Raw genomic sequence first — 13,536 nt, 5'->3', positions numbered from 1 at the left:
ACAAAAGTTATCTTGCAGGTAACCCAGTGCTTTGCACATTGAGTGCTCACTAAATGCTAATTGACAATGGCAGTGATAAAGTAATAAATATTTTGATTAAAAAATGCCCTTATTCTTGAAAACTTTAAATAGGAAGCCCTTTTGTATTTTCTAAGGAGAGGCTACTTGGCCAAAATTTATAATTTGGTGGAAAGAGGGAGGGTGGATGAAGACAGAGTCTGCAGAGCTGCTTCTTTGAGCTGAGGCCCGGTGCATGGATTTTTGCACATTGAAAGGAAATTAATCAGAAAGTGGCCGGCGGGGTGGCACTGGGGCTTGAAGGGCATCTGCGGAGTGAGCGGGGTTCCTCCAGCAGGCGGAGTCCCTCAACCTGGCCTGTGGGGATTGGGCTGAAACTGGCAGTCCGACATCCCCTGAGGGGCCTGGAGTGTGAGAGGGCACTCTGCAAAATTGCTGTGTTGCTCGGCAGCTCCTGCATTGAGCATCTATACCCTGGTAGTCAGTGCGTGTCATACCTACCAGCCGGTTGGCCATCAGCCAGTCACTTAGCCATATATATATATATATATATATATATATTAGAGGCCCAGTGCACGAAATTTGTGCACTTGGGAGGTGGGGGTGTCCCTCAGCCCAGCCTGCACCCTCTCCAATCTGAGACCTCTTGGGAGATGTCTGACTTCTGGTTTAGGCCCGATCCCACAGGGATCAGGCCTAAACCGGAAGTCAGACATCCCTCTCACAATCTGGGACTGCTGGCTCCTAACCACTTGCCTGCCTGCCAGCCTGATCACTCCCTAACCACTCCCCTGCAAGCCTGATCAATGCCTAACTGCTCCCCTACCAGCCTGATTGCCCCCAACTGCCCTCCCCTGCTGGCCCAGTAATCCCCAACTACCCTCCCCTGCCGGCCCGGTCACCCAACTGCCCTCCACTACCAGCTTGGTCTCCCCTAACTGCCCTCCCCTGCAGTCCTGGTCCCCCTCAACTGCCCTTCCCTGCTGGCATGGTTACCTCTAACTGCCGTCCCCTGCTGGCCATCTTGTGGCGGCCATATTTGACCACATGGGTGTGTCCATCTTTGACCATATGGGGGTGGCCATCTTGTGCAAGGGCCTGAGGGTCAATTTGCATATTATCTCTTTATCATATAGGATAGATATGTTTTTTTTGTGAGTGACTTCTTTCACTTTGCTTACTGTTTTCAAGTTTCATCCAAGTTGTAGCATGCATCAGCACATCATTTCTTCTTGTTATGGTCAAATAAGATTCTAATATATAATTACACCACTTTTTATTTATCTGTTCATCATTTGATGGACAACTGATTTTTTCCACTGAGTGCTGATAAATGTTTAACAAATAATCTGCAAAAAAAATAAATCCTTATTCATAGCATTTGTTGAATTTCACGGTATAAGTACTCACATTATGGCTGATTGCAGGCTATATGACGTCACTGAACATGGAGTTAGAAAGAGATGCTACAATTAACTCTTGTGAGTCCCTACAAGCCAGTTCCAGCACACCAATCTGACCATCTTTACTGATGAATCACTCAAGTTACCAGAGATGTGGCCACACCCAGTGAAGATGCCACATACTATTAATTTATAATAATAATAACAATAAAAGTAACACAGTTGGTTCCACTACCAATAGTCTATATTTGGTTCACTGTCTTTTAGCTAGTCTCCCTGGTCCCTCTTAAATAGTCCAAACTCATTACACTTTGGCACTTGATTCTCTACCTTGTACATTCTTTTCCCAGATATTAACATAGCTCATTCCTTCATTTCCACCAGATCTCTGTTCAGGTGTTCCCTCCTCAGAAATGCCTAACCACCGCCTTATTCCTTTATTTAATCCTTTGCCAAGTTTTGTTTTTCTTCATAGCAGTTATCACTGATGCTTTATTATTCTGTATATTTATTTTCTTATTTGTTTATTGGCTGTCTCCCACCATAATGCAGGCTCTGTGAAGGCAGAGTCTTTGTTCCCAGTTGCATCCCCAGTGCCAAGGCAATGTCCTTAATCATTGTGAACAAGTGCCCCTCTTCCCCCCCTCTGCTCCTCCTGCTGCTGCCAGAGGAATGCTGCCCCAGTCCCTGCCGCTCTATTACTGGCCCAAATCCTAGCACAGATAGGACTCAGTTGACACAGGTGGGAGACAGTCCAGTGATGTGGCTGAAGCCAAACTAAATGTATCATATCCCAGCTCTGGCACCGACTGTATCTTGGGTAAGTGACCCAATTTCTCAGAGTATCCCCATCATTCAAATGGGAAAATAAGAGTCTCCACCTCATAAGTCTGTTGTAAGGATTAAACAAATAGGTTAATTTAAAGTAATCAACACATAGGAAGTGTCCAATACACCTTGTCTGAGGACCTCTTCCAGGAGTGAGCTTGTTCCCCGTGTAAGTCACCGCTGTGCACCTGCCACATAAGCCTGTAGAAGTTGCTTCCTGCCTCCTCCGCAGCTCTCTCCTATGAGCCTTCCTGCTGACATCCTGTATGATCACTTCCAGATAGTCCTGCTCTCCCAGGGCACTGGATGGTTCTCCAACTGCTTTTTGTTTCTCACAAAAGAGGAGACTCTTGGACTTCAAGAAAGTGTTATCTGCCTGCTTTTCTTAACTGGCAAATCACCTATGCTTAACCACTAGGTTGAGAAAAGGCCCAAGAGAAACCGGATGTCATTTTCAGCCCTTCTAGCTGAGACTAGCAGATCCAGAGCATCCCTAGCATAAGAGAAAGAAAAGCCTCCCCACCTCCCACGGAAGAAATCTTCCCACAAGCCCCGAGACACTGAGAGTAAAGGGAGCGTTGGCATCCTAAGCAGACTGAGTGGAGAAAGAAGGCAAGTCATTCATGAAAAGAAGAGAAATCATCCCGTATGCAGGATTGGCTGGAAGGAAGCCCCGAGGCCCTCAAGTCCACTTTGCTATATGCTCCTCGTAGGCAGGGTCCCTAACCCAAGTAACTGTGTTTTACACCCTCATTCCATGTACCACCCTCCCCTCCTCCAATCCCAGGACCAAGAATTTGGTTCAAGTCATGAATTGCTCAGATAGGGGAACATCATTTACTAAGTTTGGGTAAATCCAGGTCCATTAATATTTACCGAATACCCACAAGGAGCTGGGCAGTGTTAGCTGGCAGCGCCAGGAATCCTAGGAACCAGCAGTCCACAGTCACATCCCAGAAAAATAACCCTGCCTGTCTCTGAGCATCCTCACGTCCTCGGAGTCAGCTTCTGGGTCTGATTCCTGAAAAACATCAGCGCCTCCTTGTACTAGGGGCTTCCACTAGGCCCCCATGGAGCCTCCTTGAAACGCTGGAGGATTAAAGGGCTTAGAGGGCAGGGAATAGGGAGGGTTGGGGAGGTAAGGTAAGCAGGAAGGGGAAGAAACAAGGTGCGTTTCTCCCTCAAGTCGTGTTCCAATCAGGAGTCGGCTGAGTTCCCAGGCGCCGATTCACGCGGGCCAGAGACACCCCGGGAAGCGCCTGGCATCCCGGCGGTGGATTTGGGCAGGGTCGGCCCCGCGGCTCCCTCCTCCCTCCCTCCCCCCCCCCCCCCCCCCGCGCCTCCCTCCGGGCTCCTCGCCTCACTCAGGGGCGTGTCCTGTGCTACCTCCCATTCACAGTGCTCCGCTCATCCGGTTCCAGCGGCAGCGGCGGCAGCCTGAGCGAGAGCAGCGATACGATACCTCCGGTTCCCAGGACTGACGCTGTGGCCGACACAGCTCGCTCGGGGCACCTGTGCGGAGCCGGAGTTGCAGGACGAGGGGTGGGATTCGTGCCAGCCACTCGCTGAGCCCGGAGGCAGGGCCACCCCCAGCCCCTTAGGAAGCACTGCTCTGCAGAAGCTCCGCCCAGAGCTGGGAATACTGGTGGGGTAGACACGTGGAGGACCAGCTAGAGGGCTGAGAAAGGTAAACATCCCGTCCAAGTGTAAGAGGCAGGGAAAGCTGTGGCTGGGACCATGACAGCTTCCCCCCTGGACTTCGGGGAGGTGGAAACTTTCCTGGACAGGCACCCAGAATTGCTCGAAGACTACTTGATGCGGAAGGGGAAGCAGGAGATGGTGGAGAAGTGGCTGCAGAGGCACAGTCCGAGCCAGGGGGCTTTAGGCCCAAGGCCTGCACTGGCTGGCCCCGGCGGCATGGCTCACGGCGGTGGTGGTGGCACTGGACCAAATGGCTCGGGCAGCAGCCAGCCCCCTCCGGGTGGTGGGGACTGTGGGGGGGCTCCCCTGAGTCCCAGCTGGGCCAGTGGCGGCCGGGGGGATGGGAACCTGCAGCGGAAAGCTTCTCAGAAAGAGTTAAGGAAGAGTTTTGCCCGCTCCAAAGCCATCCACGTGAACAGGACCTATGATGAACAAGTGACCTCCCGGGCCCAGGAGCCCCTGAGCAGTGTGCGGCGGAGGGCACTTCTCCGCAAGGCCAGCTCCCTGCCTCCCACCACAGCCCATATTCTCAGCGCCCTGCTGGAATCGAGAGTGAATCTGCCTCAATATCCCCCTACGGCCATGGACTACAAGTGCCACCTCAAAAAGCATAATGAGCGTCAGTTCTTTCTGGAACTGGTCAAGGATATCTCCAATGACCTTGACCTTACTAGCTTGAGCTACAAGATCCTCATCTTTGTCTGCCTCATGGTGGATGCTGACCGCTGCTCTCTTTTCCTGGTGGAAAGGGTGGCTGCTGGCAAGAAGAGTTTGGTCTCCAAGTTGTTTGATGTGCATGCAGGAACCCCACTGCTGCCCTGCAGCAGCACAGAGAACTCAAACGAGGTGCAGGTCCCCTGGGGCAAAGGCATCATTGGCTATGTCGGGGAGCACGGAGAAACTGTCAACATTCCTGATGCCTACCAGGTAGGACTTTGCATTGACCCCTTCCAGAGCCCCACTGGCCTGGGAGCCAAGCCTTCAGTTACCCTTTGGCATCCAGAAACACATTAATCTAGACTCTTTACAATACGAATCCTGCTATTTAAATTCCTTCTGAGTTTAGACTGCTTAGAGTGTTTCTACACCATTTTGATGTCATGGTCTTTCTCTAACACGCAGTGGTTTGTGGAAAATTCACGTAGAACAAGGGTTACATTTTGCATCCAATGATAGCATGTGTTCTCAGTCAAGATACTTTGTCTTTAAGAATATCAGTGTATGGTTTTAGAATGCATTTGTGGGGTGACAGAAAAAGATGCCTACTCCAGAATTCCAGTGTTAGTCTGAAGAAAATGGGCATGTTGGTGTCTCTGATGTCTTTTTGGGATCATAATGCATTTCATTCTCATTTGTGGTTGGAAAGGGAGCAAAGTGCCGAACTACTTTCCTATCCTCTTCTCTAGTTTACAGTTGCATGAGTTCCAACCTAGGGGAGAAGAGGAAGAGAGGGAAGGTCAGGAGAAGAATGGTCCTCTGACACATTTGAGTCTACTTAGCATCTATTTTAACTGTGTTTTGTTGTTGTTGTTGAGTTTACAGAGGTTGGAAAAGTAGAGGGATGATTTATCTGTAGGCTGGAATGCAGCATTATCTGCAATCAGTTTTTGATGGGACTGAGCAGTAGGTTTTTAGTTTGTGAAACAAACAAAAAATTGATAATTTTCTAGCAACTCCAAAGGCAATGAGCAGGATAAACATGCTAGTTTCAAGTGGAAAAGGAAACTGAACATGCTGTCATCTGGTATTTCTAAGCCGTTTATTTTCACAGTGATTTGAACTTGATATTATCCTGGATCTAAAAGCCAGTCAGTTCTAATTTCTTCAGTCTCCGTTACTGAACATGGTGAAACTGATGCCACTTTCTGAGACTTCTTCAGGGTTCATAAGAATTGATCACTCCTTCCAGTTGTCTAAAGGAGCTACATGTTTTTTAGCGTTTGGTTGCTATTGATCAGAACAGCAAAAGTGGTGGGAAGGACATTAAAGGTAAACTTACATTGCATCTGAAAGTTGACAATTTTACTTAGAAAACTGACTAGCTTGTATTAAACCAAGTTTCATTTTTTTGTGAGGTGTCACTATAACACTTTAATGTTAAGGGATGCCTGTCAGAATACCATTTTTGTTAATCTTTTTGTATTGATTAGGTACATTTTTCATTATATACCTCTTGAAGACAGATAGGGTTAGGTCAAGTAACCAATGAGTAATCTTTACCAAGTGTCTCTTTTCCTACAATCCCAGAAAACCATGAGAAGAAATAAAATCATTTAATAACTCATATGTTGAGGATTCTGTAAAAAGTTGAACAATCATAAACTCTTTTTTCCACATTCTTACGGTGTGCTTGTGCTAAAAAAATCCCTTCCTAGTCAGATGACACTTGTTATAGCATGGAATTTCAGTCTTCTCTTTCTTGCCTTTGCTTTTCTCATTCTTCACCAATTGATTTTCTCCCATTTATATAGCTTTTATTTCTTATTCCCCTCCTTCAGCTCCTAACTTTTATTTAATACTGTTCATATACTGTCTTTTCTTCAAGAGCATAATTCTCAGCTTCCTCAGCAGTTAACTTGTCTTCCTGCTGACTAGAACTGTGGCTAGAGGTGCTATCACAGGCATAGAAAATCAGATTTTCACAGCTGATGTTTCTTCTGGGCCCTATTCTTACTTTGAAGACAGAGTGTAAAGCCAAGTTGCCTTTTAATATTTGAAAGCTGACATTGGGCAAGGAGAGGTTTTGTTTTTGTTTTTCTCCCAGGGTAGTAATGATGGCTGTAAGACTGGGTTGTTGGGAGGACTGGCAAAGGCAGGGAGGAGAAGGGTGTTCTATGGGTTGAGAGTTTACTATCTTAGTTCACTGCTTGTATTCATTTCAATCTGCTTAGAAAGTTCCCCACCCCCACCCCCATTGGTCTCCTTTATGTATTTTTAACATGGTGTGTTTTATATTTTACTTACACTACTCTTTGATGAAACTACTTCTTTTCTTTGTTATGATACATCATAAAAACCACTGGTGTGACCTTGGGATAATTTTTTGATCTCTCAGTCTCAGTTTCCTCTTCTACAAAATGGAAATGACACTTACATGGCAAAGATTATTGTTTTGAAAATAAAACGAATCCTGGCTGGGTGACTGAGTTGGTTGGAGCATTGTCCAGTACACCAACAGGTTGCAGGTTTGATTCCTGGTCAGGGCACATACCTAAGTTTTGGGTTCAATCCCTGGTTGGAGCGTGTATGGGAGGCAACCGATAGATGTTTCTCTCACATCATCTCAAATCAATAAGCAGAACAGACTGACATACCTCGATGTGGGGATGGGAGGATGAAAAGAAATAAACCAAAGAACTTATATACTTATATGCATAGCCCATGGGCACAGGCAATAGGGTGGTGAAGACATGAGGGGGCATGGGTAGGGGCTGGGAGGAAGGGAGGAAGGGGGGAGGAGTGGGAGAGATCTGTAATACTATCAATAATAAAAAAAATCTATATTAAAAAATCAATAAACATAGCCTCGGGTGAGGATACTAGTAAAAAAAGAAATAAAATAAAAATAAGATATTACATTAAATTCCCTAAAACATTATCTGCACACTGCAATTACTCAGGAAATAGTATCAGAAAATGATGACTATGATGATATCTAGTTTACTAGTGTTCTTTTTCTTTCTGTTTATCTTATTTTCAAGTGTTTCTCCCCACCTCCCGCCCCCTTATCTGGGTCTGAGATGTGAATTGAGCACATTTTTTTAAAAAATATTTTTATTGATTTTTCACAGAGAGGAAGAGAGAGGGATAGAGAGTCAGAAACATCGATGATAGAGAAACATCGATCAGCTGCCTCCTGCACAACCCCCCTGCAACCAAGGCACAGGCCCTTGACCGGAATCAAACCTGGGACCCTTCAGTCCGCAGGCCGACGCTCCATCCACTGAGCCAAACAGGCTTCGGCGAATTGAGCACATTTTGACCAGCCTAATCTTCCTCTGAGCTATGCTCCCCCCTTAAATTAAGTGTTTTAGAACCAGGTTTACATTCAAGGAATAGAGAAATATCTATCCTTCCACCCTCTACTTGAGATTTCCCTAAACATGATTGATAACACCTGACTGTAGCCTATCCCTACACTTTGTTCCCCTTAGTAACTTATAAACTTTTTATAGAGTTATATTGATGTTGCATCCTTCCCAAGTTCTAATATTTTCCCCCATACATTTTATGCTGTTATAGGTTTTTCTTAATGAAAACTGGCAACCTTCCAAATGCATGCTCTTTTATCATGATGTTATTATAATTCTGATCATATATTGTAAACATCTTGAAGTTTCTATATTAAAAATATAACCATCTTTCATGATTCTCTAACTACTATATTTTAAAGGTCTTTGTTGCTCAGATTCAACTAGTGTACTTTTTTTCTTCAGGAGATGCAATTATCACACAGTCTCAAAATTTAATCACTTGATAATTAGGTTAATGATCCTCTTGGAGGTTCAGAATATGGGTGAGAGAAAGGCATTGAAGACACTTAAGAGATTATGATAAGAATGGCATTTTGGAGTCAAGGATAGATAGTTTAATGAAATGCTAAAGTTGAATAAAAGTTTTTTACAGCAAAAATACTCCTTAGTTTATTTCATTATTTTTCATTACTTTCCTCAATTAGTCCTAAAAAACAGACTTGAAATTTGATGACAAATAATGAATTGCAAGTGGGAAAAAAAATTCATTTTAGATATACAGCATAGATCAGAGTGGCTGCAATTTACCATTTTCCCCTGACAGTTATAAGTTATTAAACAGCCCACTTTAATTTAGTAATGAAAAAATTGCCCTCAAGAGGTTGAAAATAAGAGCACTAAAGTAACAGATGTTCTCTTTGAGATTATTCTAAGCATACAGAACATAGCACTTTAAACATTAATATAAAGTGAGAGATGATATTTTTATAAGTGTTGATAATAATGATACAGATGTTTGATGGGCTTTGGGCTTGAAAAGCAGCCACTATATTTTGTTAGGAGAACTGAGAAGAGGAAAGGGGATGACGCAGAAGGTTACGGGTGTGCCAGGCTTTCAGGAAACCTGATCTATTTACACAACAGATTTATTCATTCATTAGTTCCAACAAACACACACTGAGTGTCCATTATTCACCTAAGGCTCAGGTTGGAGGCTTATGGGCATACAACAATGAGAGGACATGCTTCTTGCCTTCCACATATTTATGGTCAAGCTGTACTTAATGACACAAACTAAATGGCATTAGTGTTAGAGAAAAATGTCTTGGCTCATTGTGACTTGGCTCATGATGGAAGCCTTCATGGGGGAGGTGCCATTTGAGCTAGGAAAAGGGTTGGATTTTGTTATTGGAAATGGTCGTGGCATCAGGGGCAGTGATCAAGGTACAGCAAAATGGCTTCAGCAGAGAGATGATAAACAAGACCCAATTATGTACAGAGGACAGTGAGTGGTTTAATTTGGCCGAAGTATTGCATATACTATAGAATTAATATTCAAAAGTAAGGGGAGGGCAAAAGAAGAAGGGACCTTGAATACCTGACCAAAGAGCTTGAACTTCATTAATAGTAGGCCACAAGGAGCCCTTAAAAACATTTTAGCATGACCAGAATGATGTTTTGGGTTACCTGGTGGCAGTGGCTGAATGGATTGAACAAGGGGAAGTTCAAAGCTGTGAAAATAATTAGGAGTCTATAAGCTGGTCTGATAGAGCCATGAAGAACAACTGAACTAAAGCTGGAACAGTGGAAATGGACAGCAGGCGACATGTGGGAGATGTCCTGCAGGTGTGGATTTGGACGAGGACAGAGAGAAGTCAATGGTGACTCAGATTCTGAACCTGGGTGATAAGGAGAAGGGTAATGCTGATACAAAAACCATAAGAGAAACTGGGTAAATAAAGATTTTAAGTCAAGCTACCCACATAATTTGTGGAACTCAGTGCAAAAATGATAAATAAAGCCGGAGCCTGACTGGAGGTGGAGAAATCAATCTTCCCTTCTTAAGGGTCTGCTGCCCCACCCACAGCAGAAATGTGGCCCCAAAGTGATTTCAACTTCCCTGCTGAGAAATTCTCAGTACCTCGAATGGGGGTGAGTGAGAGGCTCCCGCTCAGTTTTCTGCCTGAATTCGCCAGAGTGCTGCCAGCTCTGGGTTGGGATGACCACAGCCTTGCTCCTCCCCTTGGTGGAGCACCTGACCCTCCTCACACTCCCACCTAGACCCCAACCAAGAGCAGAGGGCTGCGGCAGACATGGGATACGGACCTCTCTCCCAATCAATGTGACCTGGTTGTGGCTCCTACTCTCAGGGCAGGGTTGACAAATGGGTAGTCTGGGTGGGGCACAGGACACCGGGGAGCAGGGAGCAGTGGCGGAGAAGCAGTCCTGGGCAAGCAGTGGGAGGGGAGACTGAGTATGGGCTGAGGCTTCAAGCTCCAGGCTCATAGGCCATTTCCCCATTGGACTCCAAAGCACAGATTCAAAACACAAATTCAAAGATAGAATTAAATCTCAAGCAGGGAGACCCTGTAACTGCACCCGTCACATGCCCATGATGCTGGCCCTGCTTCTAAGTCATGCTGAGTCTTAGGTGGAAAAGTTTAATATTATTCCAGTCTAGTGTGTACTGCTTCCCATGGCCTCCGCTCCATCCTAATTAAATTATGTGCCATTTTCAATGCCAGGAGAGTGCTTTTCTATTCCTGTGTTTTTCACCCTTTCTTCCAGGACTACCCTTTCTCCATCTTTGCTCATTCATATTTTGTTCTGGCTTCTCATGATATAAGCAAGGAGAGCTGATTGCTTATCCTTGAAGAGAGGAGCTGGAAAGCAAAACAAAACAAAAATTATACACAAGTTTTATTTAACGATGCATTGCACTGAATTTTAATTTTTTATTTTATTTGAGAATAATCTCCATTGAAATAACTACATTTGGCCTCAGAAGGGATTAATTTCATGTAGCCAGAAAATCAGTGACGAAAATGCTTCATTCCCTGATGAGCCAGTGCTGACAGACATGGGTTTAGTTCTGTGATTAAGTTGCTGAGATTTGCTTAAAAGGCAGCTGTTGGTCCCACTCCAGCACTAGTATTATGAAAGAGTTTCATGAAATCTTATTTCAGCTTTGCACATAGTGTTTGAAAAATGGCCCCCAAGCCCACAAACATGTTCACTAGCCCAGAAGCAGAATTGATTTTGTGCTGGAGGCAGGAAACATTTGCTATTTCCACCCCCTTTTCTGACAGACACACGATCATGATAAGCACAGTGACAAATCGCATTAGCTGCTTTGTACATGAGGACAGATTACAAAAAAGTACAGTTTCTACAGAATCATGGGGAGGTAATTTAAGGTTAACTTCATTTTTTTCCCCAACCCATAAGCTAAATGTTTACTAATCTGACCAATTTATTTTGGTTCCCGAGATTTGGGTCCCCTGTTTATTTACAAGGCTGGCTGGCTTAATTTGGAAGCTAGTGTTTCATGTGTAATATAGTGTCAAAGAGTCACATGAAGCTTTCCTCTGAAATAGCTTTGAGTCGTTTTATAGGAAAGTCAACAAGATCCTTGAGGTCCACTCCTTGCTACTTTAGTCATGTATTTTGAGGGTGGTGTTTTGCAATATAACCACATTCTTCTGGAAACTAGAATTTGAATCCCAAGAAAAGCAGTTTAGTTGTAAAATAGAGGGTTGGATTCGTAATATTTTAGGACATACTTGGGTTCCTGGTCACTTATAGGCATTTTGGCTAAATTTATATATTTATTTATTTTTAGGATTAAAATAGTAAAGAAGGTTTCCTGGCCTTAAAAACTGTATTTTTTTATATTTCCAAGAGTTTCTTATTAATTGGTTGGTTTCAAGGACTGAATAGTGGTTTCACACATTAATGATGAATTCTGTTTCCTATCATTAAATATAACATTAGGCTGTTGCAAATTTAGTACAAGAAATCTTTTTCACCTGAATGAAAAAATGAGGAACTTTTGAGACACCTCTTTAGGGTATCAATTTTAAAAAATGTAAACATAATGATAGTCAAAAGGGAAACTGAAGCTCCACTGTTGATTAACAGTAACTCCATTTAAGGAGCATTACACTAATGAGCCAGACATGAAAGCAATGGCTTTTTTAATCCTCTCAACAATCCCTGGAGGTAGCTATTAACACCCCCATTTTACAGAAGGAGAAACTGAGGTTGGGAAGTGAAGGAGCTGTAATTCAAACAGATGTCTGGATTCCAGAAATTTCATGCACAGCCACTCCCTTTGTGGCCTCTACTGATGATTAATTATTGTGTGCACACTTACATCTGTCCCTTTGCCTTCTTTTTTTTTTCTGCCAATTTAAATTATTTCTTCCTTCAAAGCCCATTTCATGAAATTCTTGGTAATCCCTGCCCCCTCCCACCCAAACGACATGATCTCTCCCTGCTTTGAACTTCTCCAATGCTTTAATGTGCTCCTTTCTATTCTTAGTATTATAAGTATTTGGATAGTTAAATGACCTCATGTCTGTGACTCAAGATCAAGATCATGATTTCTTATTTCTCATTCACTGCAGTGGATCATATAGGGCTTAATGCAAAGTTTTCTATTCAATTGAATAATTACCACTGATACCTCCTTTATGTGGTCAGTTCCACCTCCAAGCAGAAAGTTCCACCTAGTCAGGCAATATAGACAGCTAAACCAGGACATTCATCCTCTGAACACATCTTTTAACTCATTGGACCCTATTTTGTAGATTTATTTTTTAAATGGGGCATATGAAAACCATCCGGATAACTGGTGATTATCTGAATTGCTTTCTGCATTGATCAAATCTTCATGTTAATTGCTAGACTCCTATTTCCCCACCCACTCCTTTGCTTGCTTCTTTTTTTTTCTTTTACTTCTTTGTATGTGGAGACCATGCCACTGACCAAATAGCAACAACAAACAACAGTCCACTGCCAGCCTCAAGGCAGAAGCATAGGATGCAGCATGATTGTTTGGGCTAACTGCATGTTCTAGTCTTCCCACAACCACCCCACCATATAGTAAAACTTCTGAAGGGAAAATACCCCTTACAGCAAGCCTGTCAAACTCACGGCCCGAGGGCCGCATGCCTTGTTTATTTGGCCCGTGTTAGCCTTTGAGTTTGATATTCTTGCCTTACAGCCTTAGCTCTTGTAGATGTGAGGAGTTTTTCTTTGAAAACCTGTTGAGATATGGGAGATTATATTGACCAACCTTGTAAGTATTTATAATAGGGAATATGAAGCCTTATTATTTCGTTGACCAATCCAATATTTATTTTTCAGAAACATGACTCTTTCAAATTTATTGATTATATATCTTATGTTTGACATACTCTGAAAAGGTCCCATAACTTCTGAGATGGTTGCATTTATATCCTACTTTTTCCAAGATGTAGTTATGAGATGTCCAAGAGGCATGTCCCAAGTGAGAGTCATCTCTTTCCTTCTGTTTTGTATAGTTATCACCAATAAGTTGGGTGGTTGCTTGACCTCCTCCTCATTCTACCTCCCAGATGAAATAATAA

The 13,536-nt window shown here is 43.6% G+C and overlaps 1 protein-coding gene across 2 annotated transcripts in view; it reads left to right on the top strand.

Annotated features, from left to right (window-relative positions):
• The first annotated feature begins 3,986 nt into the window (after positions 1-3,986).
• The window catches only part of PDE11A (phosphodiesterase 11A), a 296,962-nt gene continuing 287,412 nt past the window's right edge, over positions 3,987-13,536 (top strand). For both annotated transcript variants that reach the window (XM_054722954.1, XM_054722953.1), the window contains exon 1: positions 3,987-4,877. In XM_054722954.1, coding sequence (XP_054578929.1) covers positions 3,987-4,877 — 891 coding nt within the window. The remainder of the gene's footprint in view (positions 4,878-13,536) is intronic.

Source organism: Eptesicus fuscus, chromosome 11 (assembly GCF_027574615.1).
Source record: "Eptesicus fuscus isolate TK198812 chromosome 11, DD_ASM_mEF_20220401, whole genome shotgun sequence".
NCBI classification, from domain to species: Eukaryota; Metazoa; Chordata; class Mammalia; order Chiroptera; family Vespertilionidae; genus Eptesicus; species Eptesicus fuscus.
The sequence above is the reverse complement of the archived record's forward strand: the minus strand, read 5'-3'. Positions and strand labels throughout refer to the sequence as shown.